The sequence below is a fragment of the Trematomus bernacchii genome, unplaced genomic scaffold (assembly GCF_902827165.1).
Source record: "Trematomus bernacchii unplaced genomic scaffold, fTreBer1.1, whole genome shotgun sequence".
In the NCBI taxonomy this organism is placed as follows: domain Eukaryota; kingdom Metazoa; phylum Chordata; class Actinopteri; order Perciformes; family Nototheniidae; genus Trematomus; species Trematomus bernacchii.
The window spans coordinates 6,746,288-6,760,720 of record NW_022987593.1 but is presented as its reverse complement, the minus strand read 5'-3'; the positions used below and the strand labels follow the sequence as shown (position 1 = coordinate 6,760,720).

General features: G+C 40.9%; 1 protein-coding gene across 1 annotated transcript in view; it reads left to right on the top strand.

The window, feature by feature from the left end:
• Positions 1 to 13,966, top strand: part of mtnr1aa (melatonin receptor 1A a) — a 36,080-nt gene extending 22,114 nt beyond the window's left edge. The window contains exon 2 of the mRNA XM_034129237.1: positions 12,489 to 13,966. Coding sequence (XP_033985128.1) covers positions 12,489 to 13,357 — 869 coding nt within the window. The 3' untranslated portion in view covers positions 13,358 to 13,966. The remainder of the gene's footprint in view (positions 1 to 12,488) is intronic.
• The last annotated feature ends 467 nt before the right edge of the window (positions 13,967 to 14,433 follow it).

The following is a 14,433-nucleotide window of genomic DNA, read 5'->3' as shown; positions in this document are numbered from 1 at the left end:
AAAGAACCTGAGGTTTATGGCTGTTTTTGGAGATGAACAGAGAAATGTGCTCTGTTTTGGCTGCTTTGACTGCCGTCTGGTAGTCAGAAAGGCAAGCACGAAGGATTTCTAGGGAGACATGGAGTTTATCCTTTTTCCATTTTCTCTCTGCAAGCGCGTCTGAGAGCACGAGTACAGTCATTGAGCCACGGCTCTGATAGAACTTTGGTGCGTCTAAGCGTAAAAGGAGCAACAGAATCCAGTATTAGTGTGCATGTCGAATCAAACATGGAGATAAGCTCATCAGCATTAAAAGCACAGTTCACATCTAATTTACAGATCGGAGAAGCATTAAAAACATCAGAGAACTGTGAGGCAGTCAAGGGGTTAATCGAACGCAGACGACGCGCCGGGGCACGTGATTCGACTCCTGCGGAAGGGATGGAGGTTGTAAACAGAACCGGTAAATGGTCTGAGATACGCGTTGCTGCACATATTTCATCCACAGATCCACAAAAGGATTCACACTTGTATTTCCGGATCCACACTTGTGTTTTTCAATGCACACACAAATGTGTTCCGTTTCATATACATGTAAATAAAATCCAAATACAGAAAAAAGTTTTACATATGTATTTTTGATCCTCACATATTTGTTTTCCGTTTAAATCCCCTGAACCTGCAAACACAAACCGCTTTCTGTGCATGGATCGCTGTGCATTCGTGTGTGGGTTTTTTGAGACTCCCCTGACGGTGACCCGATTCGTACTTGTAATTTTTTCTATCTATAGCCAATCAGATGTCTCCTTCATTCCAAGCCAATCACATGAGCGCGTCCCCACGAGGGTATGATTTATTGCGTTCATGACACTTCATATACGCATTTTGCGCTGTCCGGAGCAGGGTTTCCGCGGACAGAATTTATTTTACCGGACAAATTTGAAACTTACCGGTCATGTTTCAATAATAATAAGAAGAAGAATTGTGTAGCAGAGTTTCCGTTAGCAGGTAATTACCGGACTATGACCGGATATGGCTAATAACACGGGAGTAACGGATCCTATATTTTCCTCTCTCCCTCCCTCGCTCCCCGTCAGTTTCTCATGCAGCCCGCTAAAACTTCACTCGCGTTTATCGATCAGATCCAGCTCTCCTGATCGGCCTTTATAGAGAGCACCGATCAAACTATTAAGAGTGAATATCGGCCGATAATGACCGGCGGGGCTCCCCCCGTTGACAGTTCACTGTCTAGCACTGGCTTCGTAGACTAGTGCACTGATCGATTAGGCTAAGCTAACCTGTAGCTGCTCCCTCCACACTCACAACTTCATACAGACATAAATAAAGCAGCTGTATTCGCCATACAGGAAACACACATTTAAAACGGTTTTGCCTGCCGTTTTTGTGTACACAAGCATTCATTAATGGTTCGGAAAGTGGCACTGTACCTTAATAATATAAAGACTTGTATTTGCGTGCATTTCCTGCTCGGAAAGTGGCAATGTACTGAGAGTGGAGGTGTCCTGAGATTAGCGCCTGCAGGCAGGCTCCATGGACCTGTCAGCTCCGGACAGCACGTCATGAACGCAAGAAATCTACCCTCGTGGGGGCGCGCTCATGTGATTGGCTTAGAATTGAGGAGACATCTGATTGGCTATAGATAGAAAAAATTACAAGTACGAATCGGGTCACCGTCAGGGGAGTCTCAAAAAACCCACACACGAATGCACAGCGATCCATGCACAGAAAGCGGTTTGTGTTTGCAGGTGCAGCGGTTTTAAACGGAAAACAAATATGTGAGGATCAAAAATACATATGTAAAACTTTTTTCTGTATTTGGATTTTATTTACATGTATATGAAACGGAACACATTTGTGTGTGCATTGAAAAACACAAGTGTGGATCCGGAAATACAAGTGTGAATCCTTTTGCGGATCATGAAATACAAGTGTGAATCCTTCTGTGTGCATGTGTGTATTATGAGACTGTTCTGAGCCCATATAGAAAGGTAAATCAATGTGAGATATGTGTTTCACATCTCAAAGGCAAAGTGCTAGCACCTGGTGTCAAAGTCAATACATGTGTATCCAACAAGCTGCAACCTTCATGGCTGAAAAATGAAGCCATAAAGCAAAAGTGACAAAAACCTCAGTTCCTGTACCCATACAAACATTCACAGCAGAAATTCATTTTTTACATCCTGGTAAAAAGTGTTTGTATCTACAGTATAGTTAATTTCTACAAACATGACACCTGTACTGGGGGTAGATTTTGTCTAAACTTACCTGTGTACATTAAAGTTATGCATATTTAAGAACTGGGTAACATTGATTGACAGGTTGGTGTCTCTAATCCGAAGACACACTCCTGTTCCAAAAATCAACAATGTATTCTATAATTAGGATGGGTGTGGTGGTTTATTATTTCCCTCTCTGTCAATCACATTCCTTGGGTCATACTTTTCAAACTGTTGTGTCAACGTGAATTATTTGTATAGTTAATTTAGATTTTCTAACACAGTGATCTCTGATCTTGTAGGACACAGCAATAATCTGTTAGATAACAGAGAAAGGGAGAGAGAAAGGAACAACATAAGAAGAGTTCTTTTTTATTTTTCTCAAGATGTGCTTGTTAGAGCAACAACACGTTACCATGAGCATTAACCCTGCACTTTGCCATTGCACTTTTCAAATGGCTGTAGAGATTTTTTCAACAATTTAAGGGGAAGTCTTTCAGTAGTGGACCAGTGGACCTATCATGCTATATTTAAATTATATATTGTAGGGCCATACCTATATAAGGTATATTTATACGTTTCTGTTTTCAAAATACCAAACAGATCATGCATTTTAGCCATGCCTCATTTCGCTCTATGTGCTGTTTGCTGTCTACGGGTCTGATTCTGCTGACCACTAGGGGTGTTGAAAATAATCGTTTCTACGATGCATTGCGATGCGGACGTGGACGATTAGGTATCGATGCAGTGACGGAAGATAATCGATTATAGCGTAGTAACGTTGCTTCCTGATTTTCCGGCCGCGGCTTTACTATAACGTTTTTTTTCTGTCACTTTAATATCAAATCGGTCGGTGACGCAGAGATCAGGGAACAGACGTGACAGCGGCACAGCAACACCAAACACGGAGCAGTCTGCTTTATCCACCAACACAAGAACACCAGTCCAGAACCAACAGCAGAAGGACCCGCTCTGAATCACTCCGTGCCGCTGCGGCTCAGAGACACAAGGATTTATGTTTTTCAAAAATAATCGCGTTACAATCATGTCAGGTTTTTGGTGGATTTAATTAAGTCTTGGATTGCATAGTATGAATGTCCTCTAGCAATTTTCAGACGATATATACGTGTGTAAAGTTTGTGAAGGCAGGAGGAAAAAAGCTTCCGCGATCACCGTCTCCTCTCCGTTCCTCCAAACCCCGCCCCCTCCCTGAAAATAATGAGTGACAGGCTGATAGTGACCCGATAGAAACTTTATTATTCACTTAATCACTGATTGAGATATAATGAAGCTAACTTAATCTCATACATTCATGGGATTTATGTAACAGTAAGACAGAGAATGTAAGTGTGCACCCACATGCAGTATTTTTGTTTGTATATGCTATTGTAAATACTCCTGTTGTCTACTGTGTTCAGACTCAAGTCCTGTGTGTGATGCCACATTCAGGACATACAGTGTCCTTTTTTTAACAGAAGACCGTTGCTAGAAGCTGCAGCTAGACTGCAGAAGCATTAGTTTTTTGTTTTTGAGGATGGAACAAATTCACACACAGATATAGGGAGGCTAGACCTATACAATTAATTAATTTTGGTTTATAAATTAATGTCAAGACATTTATGTTATTGATTTCTGAAGCACTTTCTAAATAATAAAAAGAGAGTTCATATGTATTTACTGCATGTATGCATTGATGAAAAATAAGCCATGTGCAGTAATATAGAAAATTGAGGATACAACGCATTGGTATGAATCGTGATGCATCGTGATGCATCAGGATATCGAATTGAATCGAATCGTTGACAGGATAATCGTAATCGAATCGAATCGTGAGACCAGTGAAGATGCACAGCCCTACTGACCACGCCCCCCTGCAGGAGAGGGTAGCCATGCTCTGATCAGCTGCTGGGCTGTCAGAAGAGGGGGAGAAAAAGAGATCTCCGTCCTCCATGTTTTATTATATAGAGTCGTTATTCATTTGTCTTAAAGCTCAATAAATAACAAAGAAGACCTTTGACGGCACTTTTCTAATTTTGTCCGGAAGATTCAAACTTTAACGGACATCTTGACCGGCGAAAGAAACTGAAACTGAAACTCTGCCGCACGGTCCCCTCATTCCTTGGAAGAGGCAGAGAGGTGGGTGTTTGTCATCTGCTGGTGGACTAACCGGAGAGAATTACAGTGCTTGCCTCGACGGGGAGGGATTGCATTGAATTAAAGCAGCGGGAGCAAACGCTTGCCTCGGGGAGGGAGAAAAAAAGCCACAGCGGAGAATAAACAGAAGGGTAACCATGGTAACTATGGGCAGGAAGTCTTCTTCGCTGCTTTTGTGGCAGACTACAGCGCCACTTACAGGCCTGGCATATGTACTACAGCGTCTCCAGCTCTTTCGAGCGGCAATGGCCGGCCGTGGCCCAACCCCACATTCCCCTGATAGGTGGAGAGTTGGCCCAATAGCCGTAGCGCCACTTCTGTGACGTCATAGAAGTGTTTAAATCTGGATCAGTCTGTATCAGATCCGTTGCAGCCCCTTTTTTAGAGATTTGGGTATGGAGGAAAATAGAGAGGGTTGTGTTTTCTGACACTTGGTGAGTTCCCTGGAACACCGGGGACACATATTCATGTATAAAAGACGTACAAAAGTGCATTTTGCATGATAGGTCCCCTTTAAGTTAAATATAAATAGTTTGCCTTGTGCTGCCTCATGTGCTTGGAACTGTCATCTCTTTTTGCCAATTCTTTCATCTTGCACACGGCACTGGGTGTGGATTTTTCCAAAGCAGCCGAGAATGTTTCAAGGTCAGGAAAATACCCTCATGTAATTGTTTTCCATTTAGAGATGCATTTGACTTTATATCTAGAGTGTCTTAAAAACTAAAATTGAAGTATTCCTCACATTTACTGTATTCATATTCCTCTGTTGTTGTTTTTTTTTACATTTTAGCATACATTAAAATAAGCATTCTGGATTATATTCGGCTCAGAAGGCAGACTATAAGTCTTTAGGTGGTTTGTGCTTGTTCAAACTCTCCTCAGGGACTTCACTTGAAGGGAATAGAGTTAGCTTTGACATTTGAATGTGGGTAATGAATTAGTGCCTCAGGACATGAGGGCACATTCACTCGAGGCCGACATATCCAGATTTGCTCCACCTGATGCATTTGCATTATGCCCCACAAGGAGCCTCATAATCGTGTTGCATGTGGATGAACACTGTATACCAACCGTTATAAATCATACTAAATTATTCATACTATTAATTGGTGTAACAGCCTAAAACAGTTGGTAGACAGTTGGCTGCACAGACTGCCAGTATGATGATGTCTTTAAAAGGAATTTTGCCAGAAATAAGCCAGTGATCTCAGGTTTTACTTTTTTTGGGAAATACATGTTTTTTGTTAAACATGGGAAGAAAGTATAAAACTATATACAAAGAGGGTTTATTAGCCTCTAGCTTTTATTAAGAGGGATAAGATAAGATAGTACTTTATTGATCCCAATTTGGGAAATGTTTGTGTTGCAGCAGCATAAAAAGCCATGGCATTGTACAATAAAAATGTAAAGACAAGAAATAAACCAGAAAGTAGAAAATATACATGTTGAATTGACAAATTAACAATAACAAGATATAAAGCAAGGTATTATATTTTATCTGGGCTTTTAAATTGCCTGAATTGATTATTTTATGTAGGAAAGTGGAATGTGTAAGACAACTAGACCTATGTTATCTATTATGTTTAATTCTGAATTTACATTTTCCAACTAATTTTCAACGAGGAATACATGAAATACATGATTTTAACAAGGTTAGGGTCTGTTTCATTTGGTAGTTTGTAACGGCTTATATGATGCTCTGTTATCAGAGAAACAAGCTGAGCAAACACCAGCCCCTCCCTATGTCTTCAGAACAACATCGGAGACATTTTGTACTGTGAATCTGCTTTAGTTATTGTTTTTACTGATTTTAAGTACAGGGTTTGTTTGTTTTGGAGAGTAGGAAAGTAGACTTCGGCAAAAATGTCAGCTCCTGTTAAAAACATCCTGAACAATTGTATCTGAAACTTATTTGCATTGTTATTGCTTTTGATTGAGTGAACCTTAGTTTCAGAAAAAAACATATTATGTTCCAAAGTATTCAGGCATAAATGGAGCACCAATGATACATTTACACATGACATGCCTTACCCGGCACACTATTTAAGCTGCACAATTCTCCATCTCTCCCCCTCCCTTGGTAATGCTAGCAATATATGCTGCTGTTAGTAAATATTTAAAACAGTTATCTGACTGAACTTCCATCTTTCTGGGTGTTTCTCAATGTCGAGTACGCTTGCTTGGTAGCACATGTCTTCCAAGCGTCTTGCTTCAGAAGCGAGTCAAGAATACTTCCTAGCATTCGGAAAACGAAGAGTGGAACAGGCGAGCAAGTGTGCGTCACATGAGAGGCCCCACCTTACATCTTCCGCCACAGATTTGGGGAAATTGGTCCGTGTGCAAAGCATTGTGGGGATTTTAAGACCGCGGAGTCTACACATGTGCAGCCTCGAAATTTCTCCAAACGAAGTACTCCGGGCTCTGTAGAATTCCAAGTATGCTGGACATTGGAACATTCCTTCGGCGGCACTCGATGACGTAGTATGCTTGAAATAGTGGCTCTGGAGCAGCTTTTCTCGAGATTGAGAAACACCCACAGGCGCTCCCCCCTTTTGTTCTCCTTCTCCTCACTGCAAAGCTGCACCTGATCTGCTCCTGGCTCCGCCTCCACTCAGGTGTTCCTGATCTCCACAATCAAGAGTAGGGCCCAATTCCAAACCACACCCTACCCACTCCGTGGCGGAGTGACACTCACAGCTAAATGAGGAGAGTGTCAGATGGAGAGTGTAAATACAGCGGCAAGCTTTGGAACAAATTCCCCTCTCTCCGGCCGAAACAGGAAATGCCATAACTATAGGTAACAACGGTTTCAAATCAGCATCTCTTGGACAAAAAATTCAAATGAATAACAAAAATAAAACTCCAAACATCTTTAATTGTGTTACTTTTTTGTGAAGCTCTTTTAGTTTTAAACCTGATGTTTATACGCTACTTAGTTTGTGCAACAGTCTGTAAATACACACAACTTTATAGTAAAATGCACACATTTACCTTTTTCTAGACTAAACACAGGTATGATCCTAAGTAAAACAAATATGAGGTTATCATGAGGTTGTTAACATCGCAGTTCATCAGTGGGTGTTTGCAGGAACTATTTGTAAACAGCGTGTTTCTTGACGGACACACACAGCGTTGAGTCGGTCAGGTAGTGCAGCAGGTGAAGTCAGGACCGATGCAGACTCGCTGTTGGAGGGCTTGATAACCCACTCCCCCTCCACACTCGTTGGTTTGGAATAGCATTTAATGTGGCGGGTGCGCAAAACGGAGGGGTAGTGTGTAGGGGGCGGTTTGGAATTGGGCCTATAAAAGGAAGGCTGGAGGAGAAGGAGCTCTCCCTGACACACTCTGCTGCCTGACACTGCATGAGTCATTTATCTTTAGTTAGAATTGAACTCTCTATATTTGTCATGCATTTTTGTTTATTCTTTTAGTATGGAGGACCTGGCAGTCCAGTTTCCATGGCTTTTAAAATGTTGTTTTAATGTTGTGACCTTAAACATAATTGGACAGCTTTTCTAAAAGTGTGCAGCATTAACTGTATATATAGGAACTGAGCTGAGGGAAAATCAGGTTTGGATTGAAAACAAATAATGTGTTTACATTTCAGGAAAATAGAACATTCAAATTTGAAACATCTCAAAAAGATTCATCACAAGACTAAAGAGTTTGCTGAGATACCACATTTTGAATGACAACATTCAGAGCAGCACTTTTCAGGGTGACATGTCAAAGTACTGAAAGACGTCACTGCACTGACATGTGAGGTTGGAGGAAGAAGCCCTATGTGTTGTGAGACGGAAATGCAGGAGCAGCTGATAGGAGAACATAAAAAGTGCACTGATAAGTGAAAGACTTGCAATGAGTGGAAAGTATAAAGCGTATTTAATTGAAAGATGTGAACTTGGATAATTTAATTATTAAATTAAAGCAGTCAATGAACACATTGAAGCAGATATTTATTTTTAAGAATAAAATGGTCTCCTGTGAGAGCACAAGCTTCATATCAAATCACAGGATTCAGTATCACTGCAGTGGCTTCAGGACAAGAAAGTGACCATCCTGGTATGATCTTGTACGAGACAGCTCTTCAATCCTTTGGAAAATCTGTGGAAAGACCTCAGTTTGGATGCGTCACTTTCAGATTGACTGAACTGGAGTTACTGCTCTGAAAAATGGAGTAAAATGCTTCAAGCTGATACATACAGAGCCCCTAAAGGTTCATGGAGAAAAAAAAAAGTATCTCGTGCGCACGATATAGTATTTCGTGCGAACAAGAAAGTATTTCGTTAGTTTCTCGTTCGCACGAGAAAGTTACCGGTGCGTCAAGTAGGAAGTGGAGCACAGAGGAGACAACCGTTTCATTGCAGACTGTTATGTTTATGTGGAGAAATGGCAGTGCATACATTATTTGAGATATATTTGAAACTCGGACTTCATTTAGGGACATTTCGGCCAGGGGTTTAGAGCTATTTGTTTAAGCACCGGATTCGCAAAACAGAAGAGTCTCTAAACCAGTCTGCTTTGATCTATGAATTCATGTCTGTGACTCTCACAGTATCTGCTGCCCACAGCTGTTTTATAGAAGGAAAACCTCCTTCACTTTATGAAATCTCTGCGGCACCAGTGGCCTGTACTACGAAGCCGGATTTGCTATTTACTATTCATTCATGAAGTATGACGCTGCGCTGTCAGCACGCTTCTCCATGTTTGTGATTGGTCAAATGTTGCTAACCCCGTCCCTTTCATGTGAACGCGCTCTCAGCCGGACAGAGAAACCCTGGTTGATTTACTGAGTTGATAACCAGCTTCGTAGGACCGCTTAGCGAGATCGCGTTTGTTAGGGTTAGTTAAGCCGGGTAACTCAAACATATCCAGGGTCTGTTGAACCGGCTTCGTCGTACAGGGCACTGGAGGCAGTAACGTGTAACTCAGCAGAATCTGAGAAGAGCAGCACCAGCTGCAAAGAGCTGTGCCTTTTACTGTTTACTTCACTGTTTCCCTTCATTAGAACAGCTGAATAGAGATTGAGGCTGCTACGTTTAACCACACACACCTCTACACACATCGAACTGCCCGATTATTCCCCCTATTACTCGTTTTATGAAGGAGATGTCCGGTCACCAGGGCACATGATGTGTGTGTTTGTGTGTGTCCGTCACCGGCATTTTATTTTCAAATTACCATGAACAGTAATTTACACACATCTGGTTCTCCATAGTTATATGTGTATTCCCACGTGAAAGAAATTCGTTTAATCTTAATCTTGATGTAGTGCTATAGTCCTGCCGGAGTGCACCGGCACACACACACACACACACACACACACACACACACACACACACACACACACACACATACACACACACACACACACACACACACACACACACACACACACACACACACACACACACACACACGCACGCCCTGATGACCGGACATATTCTTCATAAAACTAATAATATGGCGTAATAATCGGGCAGTTCGATGTGTTTTACCACGAGAAAGTATATCGTGCGCACATATTATTAAATGTGGTCTCGTTTTATTTATTTTTCTCTCTATGAACCCTCCAGGGCTCCGTAGATACAGACTCAGAGGTATTATCAGAGTTAAAAATATTTTTTAAGCGATTTATAAACTTATATTATATATATTTGTTAATAGTCCCTGCCTAAAAAAACATAATGTCCTCCATTTTAGAGATTATCCTGCAACACCATCATTTGCTGAAAAAAACAAGCTGGCTGGATATGGCCATAGCACTGTGTATATTTTCAGCTTGCCAGTTAGTGTGTCAAAACTCATTGCGAGCTACAAAGGGAACATTGCTCAGATGGGCTTCACTTGCACCCAAATTGGTTAAAAGTGTGGGATTGCAGAAACAGAAAATGGAGAAAGAGACAGGCCACATCTCTCCCCAAGCCAAATGAAAACACTGAGCTGCTTTAATCACAGGACTAGCATGGACAAAGACAGTGAGGGAGAGTACAACTGCCAGAGAGGCAGCTGCCTGTAGGCCATTCATGACATGACCTTGTCAAGGTCAAGGCTGTTAATCCAGAGTGGCATTAAATTCCAGTGACAGGGTTGTTCAAGTAAAGAATAGCCAAGGGAGGGAAAGGGAGAACACTAAAGATGACTGTTGGTCAACTATTTTTTGAACAAGGAAAACATATTCTCATTTGGCCCTGTGCATGGCACTCTAACTATGCAGCCATCTCTGCACACACACACATTGTTTCTGTCCCTGAGCTTTACCAATGACCAAGCCTTAGACTGGTTTTATCTTCTGGTGTTCAGCTATTTATTCACAAATAGGAGTTTGGAAAAATGTTTTCCCTTTCCAAAAGTGTCCTCGCTTTCAAGGTTCTCTCAATGACAGTTAGATATGAACCCACACACATACATATGGGAAAGCTTTCTAGAAACCATGGGAACGTGTGTCATCAGCAGGTGTACCTAATTCCATATAGAGGGCAGCTGAATGACAGAAGGCTGAAAATAAAAGGACAAAACTGAATTAACAGCCACATGTGAGTAGAGTGGTTGGTATGCTGTACGGGAGAGAACAGTCCATCGGGCCGATCAGTAATGATTCTCCTGCTCAGGTGAGACTGACAGGTCATGGAAGGTGTCGGATACTCGGAGTCCAAACGTCAGAGCAGAAATGAAATTGCACACGAGACGCTGTTTTCTGAGTGTAAATGAGATAATAGTATCATGTAATATAATAATAATAATAACCAATAGTAATAAGATAGTCTCTTGCCCCTTTCAAGTGCATATCATTTATTTCTCTTCTATCTAATCTAAATTCATCGTTAGTTTGGGAACTAAGAATACACTTGTATGCCGTTGATTATTGGATGGAAGTTCTCACACGCTAAATCTTTGGGGGAAAGTACCAAATGTTGTTATGCACAAGTGAACAAACCCATGAACAGTACAAAATGTGCAGATGAATTTCCGCTCTACATCTCGCCTTGAGGCCCTTTTCCTGTTGCTTATGTGATGAAGTAGCAACAAAAATGGATGAATGAATTATGCTGGTATTTTTGCATGTGTTAGCATATTTCCAAATCATGTAGACTTAAAGTACTGCCGGCCGTTTAAAAAGCATACGACAGCTTTTTAGTTTCCGGTCCAACTGTCCCTTCGGTCAGGCAGCTGTTGCTTTGCTTTAAATGTTAGTGCTTTTATAAAATGGAGAGTCTTGAACCGCAGTTTAGATTGTCACATGGAACATTTTCAGAGTGATACTTTAACTTCGGTTAGAGTTATTGCTCTAAAATAATGCACTCTACTTCATTGACCAAATTAGAATTTTAGGCTCAAGTACCAAGTGAGCAATAAACCTTAAGCCAGGCTTCAAATAGTCTGGTCAGAAAGAACCTTGGTAATGTAACCGATAATTTTTCTGTGATGTTCATGTTTTTATTCTATGTCTTCTGCACGTGTATTTGTTCTATATTGTTTGTACTAAAGCTTTCTCCATACTGAAACAATGGCTGCCAGTAGGGTAAAAATGCTAAATTAAGCAAACAAGTGGTAAAGATTTTTTTTTAGGCAGATCTCTTTATTTATTTATTTATTATTTCAATCTTTATTTCGAACAGATTAAAAAATAACAAATAAAAAATAACAAATGTGAAAAAAACAGAATACCGTATTGTTAAAATACAGTATTTATCCACATTCACGATAATATTTATATATTCAACAACAAAAAAAATCTTCATATTAATAATAATAATAATAATAATAATTAAAAATAAAAAATAAATCATATGTGTCCGAAAGGGAGTAGGATGAAGCAAATGCTTATTAATTCCCACCCCTTACTTGATCAATGATTGTCCTTTAAGTCATTGTGCAAGTTATTCCTACTGACATTTACATTTATACATACATATACAATAATTTCTCATCTTCAATCACCTCTCTTCATTCTCATAGTTTTCCAAAAAAGTGTTTCTGAATTAATACTTTGTTCTACACAATAATTCACACTCTCTTGGTCTTGTTCATTTGGATGACAAATCTGCTCTGCTTGGGTTGTCAATGACTCATTCTCCTCCCTTATCTCTCCTGTGGGTGTGTGTGTGTTGTCTGTAGGGAACATCTTTGTGGTGAGCCTTGCAGTGGCAGACCTCGTGGTGGCCATCTACCCGTACCCTCTGGTCCTCACCTCCATCTTCAATAATGGCTGGAACCTTGGTTACGTCCACTGCCAGATCAGCGGCTTCCTTATGGGCATCAGTGTCATCGGCTCAATCTTCAACATCACGGGCATTGCCATTAATCGCTACTGTTATATCTGCCACAGCCTCAAGTATGATAAATTGTACAGTGACAAAAACTCTGTCTGCTATGTACTGATAATCTGGGCCCTGACTGTGGTGGCCATCGTGCCCAACCTGTTTGTGGGGTCACTTCAGTACGACCCACGGGTTTATTCCTGCACATTTGAGCAGTCGGCTAGCTCAGCGTACACTATCGCAGTGGTGTTCTTTCACTTTATTCTACCCATCATGATTGTCACATACTGCTACCTACGCATTTGGATACTTGTCATACAGGTAAGGAGACGGGTCAAGCCAGACAACGGTCCCAAGCTAACGCCACACGACGTTAGAAACTTTGTCACCATGTTTGTCGTGTTTGTGCTTTTCGCTGTTTGCTGGGCGCCGCTCAACTTCATTGGTCTGGCTGTAGCGATCAAACCAGAGGTGGTGGTTCCCCTCATCCCGGAGTGGCTATTTGTGGCCAGCTACTTCATGGCCTACTTCAACAGCTGCCTTAATGCTATTGTGTACGGTGTGCTGAACCAGAACTTCCGCCGTGAGTACAAGCGCATCGTTGTGTCAGTGTGCACGGCGCGCATCTTATTCCAGGAGAGCTCCAACGAGGCGGTGGAGAGGTTCAAGAGCAAACCGTCACCACTCATGAGCAACAATAACCAAGTCAAGGTGGACTCTGTCTGATCCAGCAGAAGAAAACTGAGCGGACTTAAAAATATATGCTGTGATTGAGAGTAAAAAAAATAAAACACAAAAAAGACAGCGTGAGAATCAAACCAAATATAAATATGGAACAGCTTGTATGTATGGTGCTATTGGACCACTAATGGTTGACTCTGCAGTACGTGTAGTACAGTAAATATATGACGTACGTTTTGTTTTTCATGTTTACAGTGATGATATAAACGTATCATGCATTATATAAGTATTTATTTTGTATGAAATGCCGTCTAGATATATTGTAAGACATATCTGGTAACAGTAAAATGCATATAAACCTGTTTTTTTTTCAGGCAAATAAAGACATTCGAGAAAACTTGATAATATAACACGAAGTTTATAAATAAAGTTAACCAATTTTAATAACCTAATTTTGACAACGTAACACTAATTGAGTTCAAGCAATGTGGGTTGCTGCTGTCTTATTATACCCTGTAATACATTACGTGGAACATATATTTTGGTCTTTCTCTCTCTTTCTTTCTCTCTCTCTGCAACCCTGCGAGGGCATTATACTATACTTTGTGCATGGATATGCAGGAATTGATCAAATGCAAAATAAAATCTGATATTGATGGAGAATCTGCTTAGTGCTGTGTCCAGTATACTAAACTTTTGTTAATGGCAATTCTGTAAATGTAACTTGTTCTTTTTCATAGATTCTACTCATAACCATTATCATAACAATGTATTCCTTAAAATAAATGCTGAGATATCCCTCAATGCAACAACTGCAGCAAGTATGGTGAATCAAAGGAAGTCGGCCTCTAAACTGTCAAACATTGGCCTTACTGTACAACATTATGTGCACGTGTGTTGCTAGTGTGCTAGGAGCAACCCGGTTAGTGGGACACAGACAAAAGCATCATGCATCACAGAGGGGAACAGCTCAGCTATCCACTTGGATTACATAACCACTGCTGACCATCATCCTCGGAGCAAAAGCTGAAAGAGACAGCTCCCAGCAGACTCCCTGCCCCCACCCTTTCTGTTTAATCACAAGAGCTGTGTGTGTCTGTAAAGGCCTGAATGGTTTGTTG